This window comes from Populus alba, chromosome 3, assembly GCF_005239225.2.
Source record: "Populus alba chromosome 3, ASM523922v2, whole genome shotgun sequence".
Classification (NCBI taxonomy): Eukaryota; Viridiplantae; Streptophyta; class Magnoliopsida; order Malpighiales; family Salicaceae; genus Populus; species Populus alba.
In genome coordinates, this window is record NC_133286.1 from 16,912,029 (window position 1) to 16,929,541 (window position 17,513).

The 17,513-nt window shown below is 30.1% G+C and overlaps 2 protein-coding genes across 2 annotated transcripts; one reads left to right on the top strand and one right to left on the bottom strand.

Moving 5' to 3' along the window:
* The first annotated feature begins 1,386 nt into the window (after positions 1-1,386).
* Positions 1,387-4,014, top strand: LOC118034486 (short-chain dehydrogenase TIC 32 B, chloroplastic). The gene is made up of 8 exons (XM_035039800.2): positions 1,387-1,949; positions 2,048-2,279; positions 2,383-2,462; positions 2,548-2,707; positions 2,928-3,009; positions 3,162-3,249; positions 3,338-3,384; positions 3,497-4,014. The coding sequence occupies exons 1-8, from the start codon at positions 1,826-1,828 to the stop codon at positions 3,725-3,727; spliced, it is 1,044 nt and encodes a 347-aa protein (XP_034895691.1). The 5' UTR covers positions 1,387-1,825; the 3' UTR covers positions 3,728-4,014.
* A 3,882-nt stretch (positions 4,015-7,896) lies between these two features.
* Positions 7,897-9,159, bottom strand: LOC118034495 (uncharacterized). Its single transcript, XM_035039811.2, has 2 exons — positions 8,807-9,159; positions 7,897-8,662 (listed from the first exon to the last, which is right to left on the bottom strand). The coding sequence occupies exons 1-2, from the start codon at positions 8,937-8,939 to the stop codon at positions 7,953-7,955; spliced, it is 843 nt and encodes a 280-aa protein (XP_034895702.1). The 5' UTR covers positions 8,940-9,159; the 3' UTR covers positions 7,897-7,952.
* Between the last annotated feature and the right edge of the window lie 8,354 nt (positions 9,160-17,513).

Below are 17,513 nucleotides of genomic sequence, written 5' to 3' on the forward strand. Positions count from 1 at the left end.
CCACCTAAACTCTTTGAACTTGTCATGAAGAAATTCTTAAATCCGAGTTAAATTATAGTTTAAAACCCCTTATCCGTGGATTAATTATTTGATAGCAGATTGACACATTGGATCCTGAATTCATCACCTTCCCACATATTCAATCTTTCACATTGAATATCTGCTTGAGTTTAGTACATCTACATCGAGAATTGTGAAGGATCACAGCCCCTAACTCTTATCTTATAATCAATTAGCAATATTTACTATTTATGTCCTGTTTTCTTGAGGATGCAAGTCAAATTGTGTTGACTCAAAATTAATGAGTATAGAATTATGGAGTTTTCTCTTGGAAAAAATAACCCATGTTATGAATAAACGATTGTGTGTTTTGACTCGGGCATGCTCATAACCTCTTGCATTTTTATTTTTATTTTTCATTTTGTTTATACATACATTAATCAGGGCAGAGCATGAAAAAAAATTAAAAGAGATCAAATTAAAAGAATTATTTTAAAAAAACTAAAATTTTAGTTATTTTATTATAAACATTAAAAAAAAAATTTAAAAATATTTTCTTATACGGTCGGGGCTCCAGCCAGCCCTCACCACTACATACAATGACCACTTTCTCAATTACCTCAAATGACATGCTTAAATATTTGTGGGTGCGATAGATTATGCAAAGTCTGTCTTAATATTGTAAGGAAAATGGATTAAATAAGACGGGACATGCATGTATGTGATCGAAATATATTGGTATACGTAGGAATCATGCCTTCGATTTATTTATGAGAAGAACGATTAGTAAATGATTTTTCCTTTTTTTTATGATGCCTTTCATAAAATGAAAATAGCTATTTATATGAATTTTTAGCTTTTATAGAAAATATTATATTAAAAAAAAGCTTATACCTTCATTAAATATAAAATAAACTTTAATGTAATTTTCATTTTTCAATTTATCACCCTTAAATTAATTACGCGGCTACAATTTTATCTCATGTCCCAGAGGAACATACATTTCATAGCTCACGCAACTCTCTTGCTATTGTTATGTGTTGGTATTATTATAAATGTGTTTTTAAAAGCATTTTTTTTATTTGACGATATATCTAAATAAATTTATATATTTTTATTTTATTTTTAATATTAACAAATTAAGATTATTAAAAAAAATCAATCTACTTTTTTTAAAATCAATATATATATATATATATATATATATAAAACATCTAAAAATATAGAAGATATTGCTTAAACTAATTAATTAAACTGGAATTAGTTTTGGATTAGGCCAATAATTAACAATCACTCCCCCAATCATGCAAATTTAAAATTTATGACCACCTTCTTCAATCAATCAATCAATCAATCAAATGGCAAACACATAATCCTCCTCCCCTCTTCCCTCTCGAGCATTATAAAATCCCCTCCAATCCTCTGCTTTGATCCGGTTAGGCCATAATAACCACAACACAAATCAAAAACCTTCTCTTACTATCTCCCTTAATCACAACATCACCATCCTATAACACCATCATCTCTTTCTTCAGTAAATGCAAAGCGGCGTAGGCTGCAAAATCTGACAAAGAAACAAAAACCCCTTCTTTGTAAGTACAATCTCGCTCAACTACAAAACCACAGTAAAGCGAGTACGTCCTTTGCTTCTGCTTCTTCTTCTTCTTCTTCTTCTTCTTCTTGATTCCATCCTTACCTAACGCTGTGATCAGCTAGTTATAGCGGCGAGTGAAACAAAACTACAAAACACAAACCACTGTATCCATACCTTATAGGGATAAAAGAAAAGGGAAAAAAAACAGAAAGAAAGAAAGAAACTTTAGCAATGTTTGAAACTTTGAAGTACCTCGTTGGCTCAGCTGGAGCAAGTGGCTATGGCTCTAAGTCCACCGCCGAGCAAGTAACTGAAGACTGCTACGATATGCATTCCATAACTGCCATTATCACCGGTGAGTTTATTATTATTTTTTATCACAGAAGAGAGGCTTGAAACCTTAACATTTTGCTTTCAGAATACTGAAATAGACTTTTGTTCTTATTTTTTTAGGTGCCACATCAGGGATAGGAGCGGAGACGGCTAGGGTGTTGGCGAAGAGAGGTGCGAGGCTGGTGTTGCCAGCTAGGAACCTGAAAGGGGCAGAAGATGCCAAGGCAAGGATTTTATCGGAGAATCCTGATGCCGACATCATAGTTATGGGACTTGATCTTAGCTCTCTCAATTCTGTTCGGAACTTTGTTTCAGAGTTTGAGTCCTTGAACCTGCCTCTCAACCTCCTCATGTAAGAAGATAAACATTTCTTTTTTGTTTGGTTGATGAGACAGAGAACGAATATTTAATTTTTACTTTCTTAGGTTAATCTTCTTTCTTTATTCTGGTATCAGAAATAATGCTGGAAGGTTTGCACTCGAGCCTGCGATCTCTGAAGATGGGATAGAGATGACCTTTGCTACTAATTATCTAGGTAATTATTAATTATATACTACACGAATATTAATATTAATAATGACAAGAACTAAAATTTTGGCTTTGGATGGAATCCTTTTCAGGTCACTTTTTATTGACAAAATTGTTATTGAAGAAGATGATTGAAACAGCAAAAACAACTTCATTACAAGGCAGAATAGTGAATGTTTCATCGAGTATTTACAACTGGTTTTCCGGCGACATGATCCGATATCTTTGTGAAATATCCCGAAACAAATTTTGGTAAGAGAACAAAACTAATTCCCCCCACTAAAATTAACTATAAAATAACGAAATTGGTTTAGCGCAGTGAATAAAATTATTAACTATAGATGACCGGAACGGAACAAATTAATGAACTTATTATTTTCCATATATATAAGAAATCCAATATTCATAAACTACACACATGGTTGACCTTTAATTTATTGATAATTTTTTGTGTGTCGCGATGTATATACAGTGATTTCGATCCTACACGTGCATATGCTCTCTCGAAGCTCGCTATTGTCTTGCACACCAAGGAGGTTGCACAGAGACTTAAGGTTGTCATTTATTATTCTATTTAAATAGTCTGTTTTAATTTCCAAGTTGATCAGATAAAAAAAAGCGATATTTGTTGCTTTCCTTTTTATATATATGTATTGCATTTGGATTAATTGATTCTTTTATGCATTTTTCCAATTAATTAATGCAGCAAATGGAGGCCAACGTGACTGTGAACTGTGTTCATCCAGGAGTCGTAAGAACTAGACTCACAAGAGAACGAGAAGGCATGGCCACAGGTACTACAACAAGAATTCTTACTTCCGTTTCTTTTTAGAAAGTTACCCTTCTAAAGAATTTAACATGTTATCCTTTTTCCACACGCAGATATAGCATTTTTCTTGACTTCCAAGCTCTTGAAAACTATTCCTCAGGTAACTAACATATATAATTTATATCGTTTGAGCTTAAAGAACATATCAAGTTTGAACATCATATGTAGATTTTGAGTGAAGAATTAAATTGTTAATGGGTTGCTATTTGTAGGCTGCTGCTACAACATGCTATGTAGCAACACATCCAACACTTGTAAATGTGACTGGAAAGTACTTTTCGGATTGCAACGAAGCCTCGACATCCAAATTGGGATCCAACTCAACAGAAGCTGCTCGGTTATGGACTGCCTCAGAAATCATGGTTTCTAGAGGGTCAAACGCAGTTTTTGACCCTCTCAATAGTGCATTAGATCATGATACATCAAAAAAGCAATTCAAATAAAAGAATAGAAAAGAATAAATGCAAGATCATTAGGGACAGAGGGAGATCAGAGAAGAAGAAGAAGAAGAACCAAGAACTATATATATATATATATATAGAGAGAGAGAGAGAGATAGAGAGAGTAAATGATGAGAAAAGCTAGCTAGAGAAATATAATACAAAATGTACACTGCTTAATTACAGTATGTTAATTAATTAGTTTCATTTATGTCATAGATAATATTGCTTGGACGTTATACTGCTTGATACATTATATGTAGTTAGAGCATATGAGATTCTTAGAGGCAGCACTTTTGTAGTGAAGCGATTTTTTGCTGGTTTTTTAATTAATGAATTAATTTTGATATATATACACACATAATTAATGCTAAATATTTAGATTGGCTCCGGTATACTTATACAATGATTAATTATATATGGGTCGAGCAGATATTGTTTCAATTGAAGCTAGATATTAAAGAAGAGAAAAAACGAGAAAGAACAAGTGGGCAATAAGAACATGGGGTCGGTTTGTTCCATGTGGCGGTTCATTTTTGAAGAATATCTTCAAGGTGATGGTGGATGCATGGGACCCTACTACCAGGCGCCAGGGGAATGGACCGAGGTCGGAGAGAAACAATGCTTTTTAAGGAAATGAAACTTAAGAGCACAAAGAATATATAGCTTTCAATTGATTCATGACACCACATATATCGTAATTTCGTCGAACCCAATAAATTCTTGCTTCTTCTTGCTCTATAAAATCTTGTTCTTACGTAATTAGACGGGAAATGGGGCAGAGGTGGATTTTGACTCGATCCCTCGACTAATTCCCGTCCGGCCAGCTCTCAACTTGCCTCAACCTGGCTAACAAATTTACGTTTTGTTGCTGTTAAATCATTACATAGCATCCTCCCTTGTGTGACAGAATATCACAAAGATGTTATCTAGAGGCACAGAACCATGCAAAACGTTTGCAGCTTGAAAAGCCAGGCTTTGATGACCAAACAGGCCACGTAGTTAAGACCGTCTGCTCATGATAAGAGGAGAGCTAGCCCTATAAGATGCATGGCACGTCACAGTAAACATTGAAACCAGTGATAAAAGAAACCTTCGCTTCTAGAATTTTATGGAGTCACCCATTTCAAAGTTGAGAGATTTCATGTACGCGGGGCCAAGGTTTCGATCTTCCCTTTTTCAGATGATTTGTTTTTCGAATTAGAAGGTAAGGAGCATCTTCTAGGGATTCGACAGTGAATTCTCCAAGTCCTAATCTCAGAATCGGAGCTGAAAAGAGATTAAAAAAAGAAGAAGAAGGGTGGTGGTGGTTTCTTTTATCATGGTGCCAGCCCCTTGGGATTCCCTTTCCTAACGGTACATGCCCTATTTCTATCTCATGAAAATGACTTTGCTATGAAACACCTTTAACATTTTCTTGGGAATTTGGACGTGCACTTGTCCATGGCCCACCGTTGGGTTGCATGTCCCTCTCTAGCACATGCACTGCAAGCGTTGAAAATGACAATTCCTGGCTGTCCGATCCATCTTTGCGTCTCTTCGATATTGAGAAGACGAAGAAGAGGAGTGAGAATGTGGGCATACAGTGCATTTTAGTTGCTTTCATGCATATGAAGGAAAATGCCTCCCTCCAACATGGAGTTTGACCAAGTGCTGATGTGAAGTGTCCATGAAACTTCCTTACTTCTTCATCTATATACATTTCTATATTTTGGCTTCATGTTTTACATAGGAAGAATTATTAACAAAAAACTAAAAATGTCGGTGTTTCATTGTGAACGCAAACACTAAACAATGTAGATTGAAATAGTTTAATGAAGCTTTTGCTTTCTAAAATGAAAAATCAATGAAATTATTATATAATAGAGAGTAATATAATTTTGTTTTAAGATTTATTTGTTATTGTTTGATCTGTTAGAGTTATAACGATACTTTCACATTCTTAAAAAATAATAAAATAAATAAGCTATTCATAAAAGTAAAATTTATTTAACTGACAACTAGATGCTTTTTTGAATTTTCATTTTTTAAAACATAATAAAATTACTAAACTATCCTTAAAGTATAAAAACATTAACCATTGTCCAAAGGCTTTTTCAAATTTTCATCATGCATTTTTAGTTATAATTAAATTGATTAAATGATAATATGATAGTTTAATAAATATAAAATATTATTTTATAAACTAAAAGTGTTTTACTTAAGTTTTGCTTCATGACTTTTTATGTTTTTCTTCTTTAGAGTAATATTAGTCTAATGATCTAGATCATAGGTTTCGGAGATTAACTCTTGATTTGACTTCAGTATTTTTTTAGATTTTTTTAAATTTTTTTTTTTAATTTCATCATTCGATATTAGATTATTGGACCTTGAGCTTTTTTTTTTATAGAGTTATCTCAATTTCATATCTCGGGTTGTGGATTAATAGAACTAACTAGGATTAATAATAATAATAATAATAATAATACAACCTCCTATTCATAGAAAATAAATAAAATTCTATTATCACTCACTCATCGTCCAATTGATGTCCTTCAAATGGGTTACACCTAATAAATGACGGGTGATTTTCAAAGATCTTCTTTATAAAATTAATATTATATTTCAAGAATAAATTATTTGCGCTTATAATTGAGTGGTAAATATTTTAAGAATTATGAGCAATTGCTCTATTCACAAAGCAAGAATTGAGATATTAACCTTTAAAATTCCAAAATATATCGAGGCTCCATATTTCCTTTCAACTCGGCCCAATAGAGGCCCATTATAGTTTGGGCCAAGTCGATCCCATTACGACAAAACGCCTCAATATCCTGAAACCCCCCCCCCCAATTCCATTTCACAAGCCACAAAGCAGATACCTCCTCTCCCTCCCGGGACATGGACCTGCACTGCATCATCAGGCACGAAGATCCCACTGGGGTGACTTGTCGCCATCTTAAAGCGAAATGACCTCTGCTTTTTCCTTGTATTCGTTCTTGAACGTTGAATACCTGCCGCCATTAGATGCTGAGCTTTTATTTACCTCATCCTCTCGAAGGCTGGGATAATTAAATGGTAGTACTCCTGACAAGAAGCCTGTGCTGTAGCCGTTCTGACTTGAAATGAGAAGAAATTAATTTCATGAAGTTGAAAATTGCAATAAGAGAAACCTCTCTTCTTCCCTTCCAAACTCTGTAGAACAATAGATAGATATACCACGGTTTTCTGGTTTAGCAACTTGGACTGTAATCCTTAATTGTATTAAGCTTGTGCTCTTCAAGATCTTGTGCTGGCCTGGAAGAAAACTCTGGCAACAGCTTGCAGTTTTTTATTTTTTTTAATCGACTCCAGCCAGTTGAAGGTGAGCTCATTAAAATGGGAAATGCCAAACAACATTGGAACGTGCCTACCATTGGCTCGGCTTGATTTGTTTAAAAAACCAAGTTAGGTTTGAAATGCCAATCATGCAGAAACCTACTTTGAATTTTAGGTTCAAATTAGAGCACACGCTAAACTAAAATTCAAATAGCAAAAATTAGGGCTTGACTTGCCTTGCTTGCATAAGATAGAGAAACGATTGGTCCCACTTATCGACGATTTTTAGCCAAAGTCCAATCTAAATTCAACCTGTGCTTATCATAAGAGACAACAAATTTAAATTTCTAGTTAGTGAGAATAAAAAACAAACCCCTTTTCATTGGCTGAACACCTTAGTTAATTGACTTTGTGGCAATATTGAGTTATTTTATTACAACTGTGAACTTCAAAAAGAAAGCATGCATGTGATGGCATTAGAAATTAGTTTGCGAAAATCGAGAACAAGATCAAGAAGAATAACCACGTGATCATGTAAATTTGTGAATCGAAACAAGAAACCAAAGTTAAACCTAGTAAGACTTGTTATATAGGCCACGCTAGTTAGATAGCAATATTTATATTCTCGTGTCATTTTTTTTTTACATTTGATTAAAGTTTGTGTTTTTTATATACCTTTTTGTTTCCCCAAAAGTTCTGACAAAAACAAGTGGCCTCTTGTCTTTCGTAAGAAAAAAAACGAAAATCTTTATAGTCAAGACATCACAAATTAAAATTGTCAATATCGTTGATAGATGACCTTTAGTGCGCCGTGCTTTGCCGTGTGCAAGACAACTCGTTACAGAAGACAGAGAGTGAAAAGGGGTAGCAGATCATGAAGCGAGCTGGTAGGCGTGTGCAAGAGTGCACATCCTTTTTATTACATTAATAATCAAGCAATAAGAGAATCCACCAAGGAATCCAGTTGACCATGATCATCTGGCTTGAGGAGTTCCAGGTACTCCTCAAAGATATCATCTAGCATGATATCATTGGGTAAAGAATTTGGAAACGAGGAATCATGGTCGTAAACAAGACCATCAAATTCTTCACTGTTGAAAGCCCATGCCTCTCCATCATTGCTAACAACTTTAAGACCAGAGATGGCCCAATTAGCATTATCACCAATCTTTGCGTGTCTAGATGATGACCCAATCATGCTTTGAATACTGACGTTGACCTTCTTGGCAACAGAGGATGGAGAGACCCTCATTGCCTTTGGGAGGTGAATCTTTATCTTCGTAGCAGTCTCGCCATTTTCACTACAGATGCCTTCACTGTCCAGCTCCCTTTGATTCCTTTTCCCTTTTTTGTTGGAGCTGACGCCACTTCTCTTTCCAGCTGATTGCCCCGTGCATTTGGACTTGTTTCCTGCTGTGTTGTTCTTGACTCTTTTGCTGAGGTGAGAGTTCCAGTAGTTCTTGATTTCATTGTCAGTCCGGCCAGGCAACCTTCCTGCAATGAGAGACCAACGGTTGCCAAGAAGAGAATGCAGCCGAATGATGAGGTCATCCTCATCAGGAGTGATGTTCCCTCTCTTGATATCGGGCCGAAGGTAGTTCATCCATCTTAGCCTGCAACTCTTGCCACATCTGAGTAGCCCTTCATTAATTCATACGAAAATGCAAACAACAAAATCAGAAACTCGACTTTCAAACAGTCTAGTCGTCCACAGGTGTGCGGGTGAGATTTGCGCACTAAATCAGAAACGTAACTGTATAAGAAAGAGAGGAGTACTTAACTTACCAGCTTTCTTAGGCAAAGATCTCCAATGACCTTCACCATGCGCCTGGATATAGTTAATGAGCAGTGTGTCTTCTCTAGTAGTCCATGGACCTCTTTGCAAACCAACTTTAGAGCAACATGGAGCTCTTCCCATTTCAACTCACTTGATTAATTACACCCAACAAAAGGAGAGAGACATGCTATCAAGCAAGAAAATACAAGATTCCACGAATTATGCTTCCCTTTTAAATCCACAAGACTAGGAACTTTCTTAGATTTTTCTCTTGACTTCAGGAACCAAATTATGAGAAGAAATCTAGAGGGTTGTTGTATTTTTAGTATAAATATATATATTTAACCAATAGTTGCGCTGCATTCAGGTCTCCTGGAGAGGGGTGTGTGTGTGTGTGTGTGTGTGTATTATATATATATATATATATATATATATATATATATATATATGTCACTGAGTACATGTGAGGTGGTAAGTGACAATACAATAAGCTGAAAAAACTCTCTCATATATTTATCTGCCCTTCGCAGTCCATTATTTCTATTCATGCATATTATCACAATGTTAGCTAGGGTCAACCATTTTGGTTGTGTACAGCTAGAAAAAATAAAACTTCGTATAGTATAAACTGAAGTTCAAAGCAAGCAAATACAGTAATATCAGAAATTTCCACAATTTAAGAATGTGATATCATTACCTATTACCTATTATTGCTAACTAGGCAAGGGATGCCCTACAAGCTTGAAAAGGATAGAAAAGACATGCAGAAAATTCTTAAGAGCAGGTGCTCACCTATATTTGCTGCGATATAGCAAGTGCATTGAATGGCCTCTGAAGACCTTGTGGTTATTTTTATGATTGTAATTTAAAAAAAAATAATTTAATAAAAAATAATTTTTATGAAGTTTAAATTTTGATGTGTTTAATTAAAATTATGATTGAAAAAAAAATAATTTTTTATATTTGGTTAATATACTTTTTATATGAGATTTGATTGTAAAATTATCTAAAAAAAAAACATATATATATATAAAATAGCAAAACATTTTTATTTTATAATTATAATTCCATAATAAATTGAATATTTTTTGTGCATCAATAAAAGAATTTCAATGTCTCATCAAACTATTTGAAAAAATATATAATAAAAAATGATATTAACTAAAATAAAAACCAAAATTAGAATGAAAAAATAAGTCAGTTATAGTCCAGAGGCAAGTAAATATAAAAAATATAAACAAAAACGAGTTTTGGGGTAAAATAATCCTAAGATATTCAAGTATTTTTTATGTTCATATAAAAAGAAAATTACAACAAGGCCTATGCACAAAAAGTTTTTTTTTAGAGGTTATTTTAGTAATATCATTATTAAAAAAAAAGTAAAACAAAAACATGTTACTTTCGACAACTAGTCTTTATTTTAGATAATTTGTATTTTTTTTAGTTTAACGTGGGTGTTCGGGCCAGCTTGCGTGTACCTCGACTAATCCCACGGACCCTGAAATTAATGATCATGTAAGCCTCCAGTGGCTATCATATGAGCAACTTTAGGACTCGAACCTGAGACTACTAGTCTCAGAGGACAATTTGTATTTTTGCTCCATGGCAAAACAGTGCTTATGTGACAATTGATGTTCAATTGTGTGGCCATCATCCAAGGAAAGGGGGGCCATCGTTTTGTTGGTGGAGCTGATGAGAAAAGGTTGATAGTGTGTGAAGCTCCTTTATCTTTTTTGAAGACACTGAATCTTGCCACTTGTCAAAAGTCTAGTTTTCCCGAAAACATTCAAGTTAATGGCAGTAATTTGGGAACGGAGGGGAATATGAGCGCCGGGAAAGTTTTGCAATGTTTTATACTGTGGTGGTGAGAGAGGAGAGCAGCAACGAAAAGCAATTGTACATTGCTTTTCACAAACTGAGTTTTGTCCTCAGTCTTGGAGTGGGGTTCACGTGAAAAAAATGTGGTGAGTAATGTATTAACCAAATGCTTAAAAACAATTTTTAATTCAAATCGTAGCAGCAGCAGACCCAAACACCCACTAATATATGAATAAACGAGATTTTATTATATATCATGACCTTTGAGAATAATTAGGAGGTTAGTTCATTTTTCTATAATAATAATAATAATAATAATAATAATGAGACTAAAAAGTGTTTTTGAGAATATGATAGCGGTTACTTTTTCAAAGTATTTTTTATTTAAAAACATATTAAAATGATTTTTTTTATTCTTTTAAAATTATTTTTGATATCAGCACATGATCTGAAAACATTAAAAATATATTAATTTAAAATAAAAAACAAATGAAAAATTACTTGACCAACTGCAATGTCTACACTGCCTTACCACATGTCAAATGGGTGGTCGTAGAGGTTCTATTACTTGACCTCCAACGTTCAAATCTTGGATTGACCTGAGAGATAATTTTATTTTTAAAAAAATCTTAATATAGATTGGATGATATGCTTTTAGTTTGACATTAGATTATTGACCTGCACTATTTTATGGGTCAAATTATTATTTTTTAATATAAAAAAATATTCAGGTATTACTAACATGTTTTCTAGTAGAATATTTTTTTTTTAAATAGCGTGAAGGTTGTTCTAATGTGATCTAGCTAACTTTATATATATATATATATATATATATATATATATATATATATATATATATATATATATAAAATTTTGAACAACTTGATAAAAACATAGTTTGACTAAAAAATATTCATGAAGATATCTTTTTTTAATAATAAGATGATAACATATTGGATTGATCATAGTAAACCTGAGTTAACTTGTCAAATCTGTGATTCAGGTTATGAGACTGAGATAACCATATATAAAGTAAATCAAACTAAATTATGAATCATAATTCTCAATTAACCCAATATTGAATGATAAAATTGAAAAAAAAAAATCTTTAATTAAAAAGATATAAAAAAAAAATCGGGTCAACTCGAGTTAACTAACTAAACATTTGACCTAAGTCACAAGACTAGCATAGCCTCATCTAAAGTAAATAAAAAAAAATATTATAAAGCATTTTCCTCAATCAACCCAGTGCTAAAGGATACAATTAAAAAAAAGCATAAAAAATAACATGAGTCAATTAGGTTAACTTGTAAGATCCGTGACCTAAGTCATAAAATCAAAATAGAATCATAAAAAATAAATTAAAATAAATAATGAAGCTTAAACTTCAATCAACCAAACGTTGAAGGATAAAACATAAAAAAATTCAACAAAAAAAAGGACACAAGTAAATCAAGTTAACTAGGTTAACCCAACAAACTCGTGACTTGGATTATAATATTGAGATAACCCGATAAAAAATAAAAATAAATTATAAAGTTCAATCTTTATTACACCAAGTGTAAAATGATGAAATTGAAAAAAAAAATAAACCAAGGGAAAAAAAAAGATCATTGTTATAGTGAACAAACGATACATGAGTAAGGGAACAATAAATTGCATTCTGCTACAACAAGACCAAATTTCTTACTCATAAATATATAATGCTCAAGCCAAGAGAAATTCTTTAACAATGTCATTAAACCTAACTCAACGGGTCAAATTTAAAACTTCTCTACCATACTCCTTGCCAAACTCGAGCTACAAATTAATTGTATTGGAGTTGCCACAACGTGATTTGATTAGCCTGATAGGTTAAAAAAAAAAAAGCTTAGATGATTGGTTAAAACATGGTTTAATTTTAAAATATTTTTAAGACGACATTGTTTTTTTAAAAAAATATTGAGATAGTGACACATTGGATCAACAAGTGTTAACCTAGGTTAACACTCTAAACCCGTGACTTAGATCATAAACTCCATTGAGTTTAATAATTTTTTTTCATTTAAACTTTTTTTTTATTTAATTATATAATAAAAAATATATATACTTGCAAAACCAAGCACTAACTTAATACCGAGATTTTTTTTTAGACCACGATAACCCTATAAATAATAAATCGAGATAAATCACGAAGTCTAATTTTTAATAATTAAGTTTTTTTCTAGAATTAGTTTAATTAAATAATATTGTATAAAAATAGATGCTCAAGAAACGAGCACCAGCTCAATGCTGGTATATTTTTCAAAAATCATAATAAATCTATATAAAGTAAATAAAAAAAAAATCATGAAGCCCATAATAAATATGTTTTTTAAAATTATTTTTTATTTAACACTATTATAGACCATTTCGTATTAAATAATATGATAGAAAAAAAATAGATGATTGTAAAACTAAGCACCAACTTAATGTCAAAAAAATTTATGAGAACATGATAACCCTGTTAAAAAACTTAAAAAACTTAAAATAATTAACAAAGTTAAAAATTTTAATAAAACTAATGTTGAAATATGAAAAGGAAAAAAATGTTACTGTTCCCATGAATATTAACATGTGAGGGGAAAGTTGTTAATTAATTAAGAAGAAGTGGTTTTGTCTTTATGTGGAAAAACAAATCTATAAATTAAATTAAATAATACACAAACATGAACAGTAAAATGTAAGGAAAGTAATAATAATTTATCTCTTCAATTAGTTTTTTGTTAATTAATTAAAAAGAAGTGGTTTTATCTTCGTGTGGAAAAATTAATTTATTCATTAAATTAAAATACAACACACACACATGAACGACAACATGTAAAGAGGGAAACAATAAAAAATTAATAAAAATGGTTCTGGTTAATTAATTAATAAAAAATGGTTTTATCTTCGGGTGGAAAAAACTATTATATCCATTAAATTAAATAATACACACACAAAATCAACACTCAACCGCATTCCACGTGAGTTGGAAAATTAAAGCCTTTAGACATTGCATTAATATAGCTTGGCTTACGTTTTTGTTTTTATAAGTAAAAGTAAAATCTCAATTTATTTATTTATTTTTGACCTATGAAATTTTAATCGGATAATCAAATTGACTTACTGGTTTTAATTAACTAGATTAACCAAATCTTATTAAATTAATTATAAGTTATTCAATTTGATTTCAAATCTAATGTAATTGACGGCTCAGTTTTGATGGAGTTTTCTAAATCATGTGTGTATTAAAAAAAAAAAATAAAAATAAAAATCATTAACAATGAATAAAAATAAAAATAGATAAATTGAGAGATATACATAACTCAAAATATTTAATATTATAACACGAGTCTTTCACCTTTTATGTTGAATTAATTTTTTTTACCAAATTATTTAATCAAACAATAATAGAAATAGACATATATGAAATTGATTGAATAAAATAAATGGAAAAAAAAATATTATGAAATGTTACACATATTACAAATATTATCCAAAAATAAGTATTTTTTTATTTATATAAAACATAATATATATATATATATATATATGAATTAGAATTATCTATAAAAAAAAAATTAAATGCATACAAAATAACTAAAAAATATTTTTAAAAATACATATAAAAATTAAATTATTAAATTTTTTTTAAAAAAAGGATAGATATTATTAGGTTGTGCTTGGGCCCTTATTTTTTTTTATTATTGTAGATGAACGGGACAACATGTCACTTACCTCATTTAAAAAAAAAAAAAAAACAATTAGATGATGTGTAGTTTAACTTTGCCTAAATTTTAGCAACTGTTATGGCTGAGAAATCGAGGTTAGAGTTTTCTTAACTCAAAAACATATTTTTCAAACTTTTTTTTTACCACAAACACTTAGAAAATACCCTAGGCACCATGATAAAACCATTTATACCCTTAAAAAACCCAAAAAAATATCCCAAAAGCAACCCGAAATAAAAAAAATCTTCCCAAGTTTAGATCTTTTTTTAAGAATTTTCAAGGTAAAAAAACTCTAAGGCCTCGTTTGTTTGCTGGAAAGTAGTTTCCTTTTGGAAAGTGAATTACAGGAAAGTGAATTATTTTCATATGTTTGGTAGTGTAATGGAAAATAAGTTGGAAAACACTTTCCAGTGTTTAGTTATGTCATAAAAAATGAGTTGGAAAATAACTTATTAATGTTTTATTTTTTCAAGTTTATTAAAATAATTAGAAATAAATCTTACAAATCAAAAGGTTGAATGAGAATGAAATTGAAAAAAAATATATAATTTCATAAATTATCTCAAATAAAATAAATAATAATCAAAATAATAGAGATCAAATAAAAAAAAATTAAAGATGAAGAAATTAAAATAATAATAATTAACATTTCATAAATTATTTTAAATAAAATAAGTAACAATTAAAAGAATGAGGACCAAATTTAATAGATAAAAAAATTCAATTAAAAACATGATAAGGGAAAAACAAATAACAATTATAAAAATAAAGACCAAAATTAATATAAAAATTAAATTCTAAGGGATGAAATTGAAAAGCAAATATTCAAATATATATATATATATATATATATATATATATATAACAATCAAAAGTTTGAGGACCAAATTTGATATAAGCAGCAAATAATATGATATTTTTAAAGTTTTCACAACTTTCGGAAAGTGTTTTCTGCCCAAAATAAAAGGAAAACACTTTCCTAAAAACTAAGCCAAATTTTTCTTTTACTGAAAAGCGTTTTCTGTTGACTAACTTTTATAATGACAAACAAACATATGAAAGCTTGTAAAGTGGTTTAGAAACCAATTTTCGGGAAACAAACACAGTCTAAATTGAATTCTCCTTATCAAATGTAATTATTTGACACAAATATCAATTATTTTGGTAGCAAAAATTGGTGTCAATAATATTTTTTCTCTTTTCATTGCTAGAATCCTGCAAATTTCTCTCTTCTCTCTTAAACTATAGACTAGAAAATTAAAAAAAATAAATAAAGTTTTGGACCAAAATTAATTTTTGTTAAAAAATAAAAAATCAAGGGACCCAATTCTTATAATTAGTAAAGAATGAGAACCTAGTTGAATATTTCACAAAAAAAAAAAAAAAAAAACAAAGAAATCACCACTCATCTTCTCTATACTTTTTATTTTAATTCTTTATCTTTCAATTTCATTATTACTCAGCAATCTTAGTTAAATTAGCTTCTAATTAGACCTTTAAAAGGTAAAAAAAAAAAAAAAAAAGAAAAGAAAGGAAACGTAAAAAAATTCTCATGAGCATAATTAATCTACTGTATCCATGAGTGTGATCTGCATTGCATGGACCAATAAGATTTTCCAATACCTTTTAAATTTCTCAGCAACAGAATTAAGCCTGGTTAAGATGAAAAAATTATCACATTTCGTAACAGAAGCACAACCACGTGTTCGCTTGTACCTCTGTTTCCCATTGCGTGGACCAATAAGATTTTCCCATACCTTTGTTCGTATAAATTGAGACATTGAAATGATTTACTGATTTTATATAATATATTTTGTAGTATGTTTCTAAGCACTATAAAAAATATTTCATAGTTGATAGTTATTGAAGAATTATGATAGTAAGATTATACTAATTTTATAGTAAGAATTATGCACAATTAAAATAATTAAAATATATTTTGAAAATAATAATAATAAAAAAAGACTTTAATGTTGCATTTTACCTATTCAACGGCATTTCTTTTACAATTAGATTAGTAGTCCGCATTATATCGCAGTAGCTTTAATTATAACTGTTTTGGTAAGCCTTTTCTAATAATAAGCTAGTGTCCATCATAGAATAATTATGAGTCTTTCATATATATATATATATATATATATATATATATATATATATATATATATATTTATTCAAGTATGATATTTGTGACTCTTATTTATAGCTGATTTTTGTTGACAATTTTTATGTTTGATTTATTTACTATTGTTTATTTTATTATTATTGTGTTATTAAATTTATCATGCTTATTAGATTCAATCAGGTTAACAATTTTTATGTTTGATTTATTTACTATTGTTTATTTTATTATTATTGTGTTATTAAATTTATCATGCTTATTAGATTCAATCAGGTTAATAACTCAAGTATCATACTTGAATATATATATATATATATATACTTTTAAAAAAGCATTATCATTGTTTGAGTGTCATTTTTTTCATTATTGAAACAATTTGATTTCGCCTTAGGTGTCTCGCAGGCCACCAATCTAAGTTAACTTTAATCACTCTTTTAGGATCTTTTTTTTTTTAATTGAATTTCATTTTCATATTCGGTTGATTAGAATTGTGCACTTTATTTTGTTTCAATTTGGCTTCATGGAGTTATGGCGGTCTTATTTTTCAAATCGCGAGTTTCACGGGTTAATCATTTTGGTCTGAATCGATCTAGTTTGTCATCATCTCAATATTTTTTTAAAATAAATACATCATCCAATATATCACAATCTTAATAGTTTAAAAGTGTTTTATCCATAATGCATCAATTTTTTTTACTTCCTAATATCTTTATATTTTAAAAGATTAGAAACAAATGACCCTACCTATGGTGTAGTGTGGGCCAAAAATCTAGGATTTTTTTTTTTAAATAGCAAAGTAAATTAAAAATATTAGTAGATTAGCATAATTAAAAAAAGAATTAATGAAATAACACATTTTGTATATATCACGATTGAAAAACACGACATTTATACCTTGTTGCTATTCAGAATAACAACATTCATTTTTTTTTTAAATGGGCAGAAAAAAGGAGAGAGAGAAAAATATTAAAATAAAAAAGAAAAAGACTCTAAGAGCACATTGAAGCTCTAATTACGACACCACTTGTACCATTAGAAAGATCTCGA

Coding starts and splice junctions, on each gene's coding strand:
- LOC118034486 (XM_035039800.2), top strand. CDS start 1,826: ATGTTTGAAACTTTGAAGTACCTCGTTGGCTCAGCTGGAGCAAGTGGC. Junction 3,010..3,161: donor AGGTTGCACAGAGACTTAAG/GTTGTCATTTAT, acceptor TAATTAATGCAG/CAAATGGAGGCCAACGTGAC. Junction 3,250..3,337: donor ACGAGAAGGCATGGCCACAG/GTACTACAACAA, acceptor TTCCACACGCAG/ATATAGCATTTTTCTTGACT.
- LOC118034495 (XM_035039811.2), bottom strand. CDS start 8,939: ATGGGAAGAGCTCCATGTTGCTCTAAAGTTGGTTTGCAAAGAGGTCCA. Junction 8,663..8,806: donor ATCTTTGCCTAAGAAAGCTG/GTAAGTTAAGTA, acceptor GAATTAATGAAG/GGCTACTCAGATGTGGCAAG.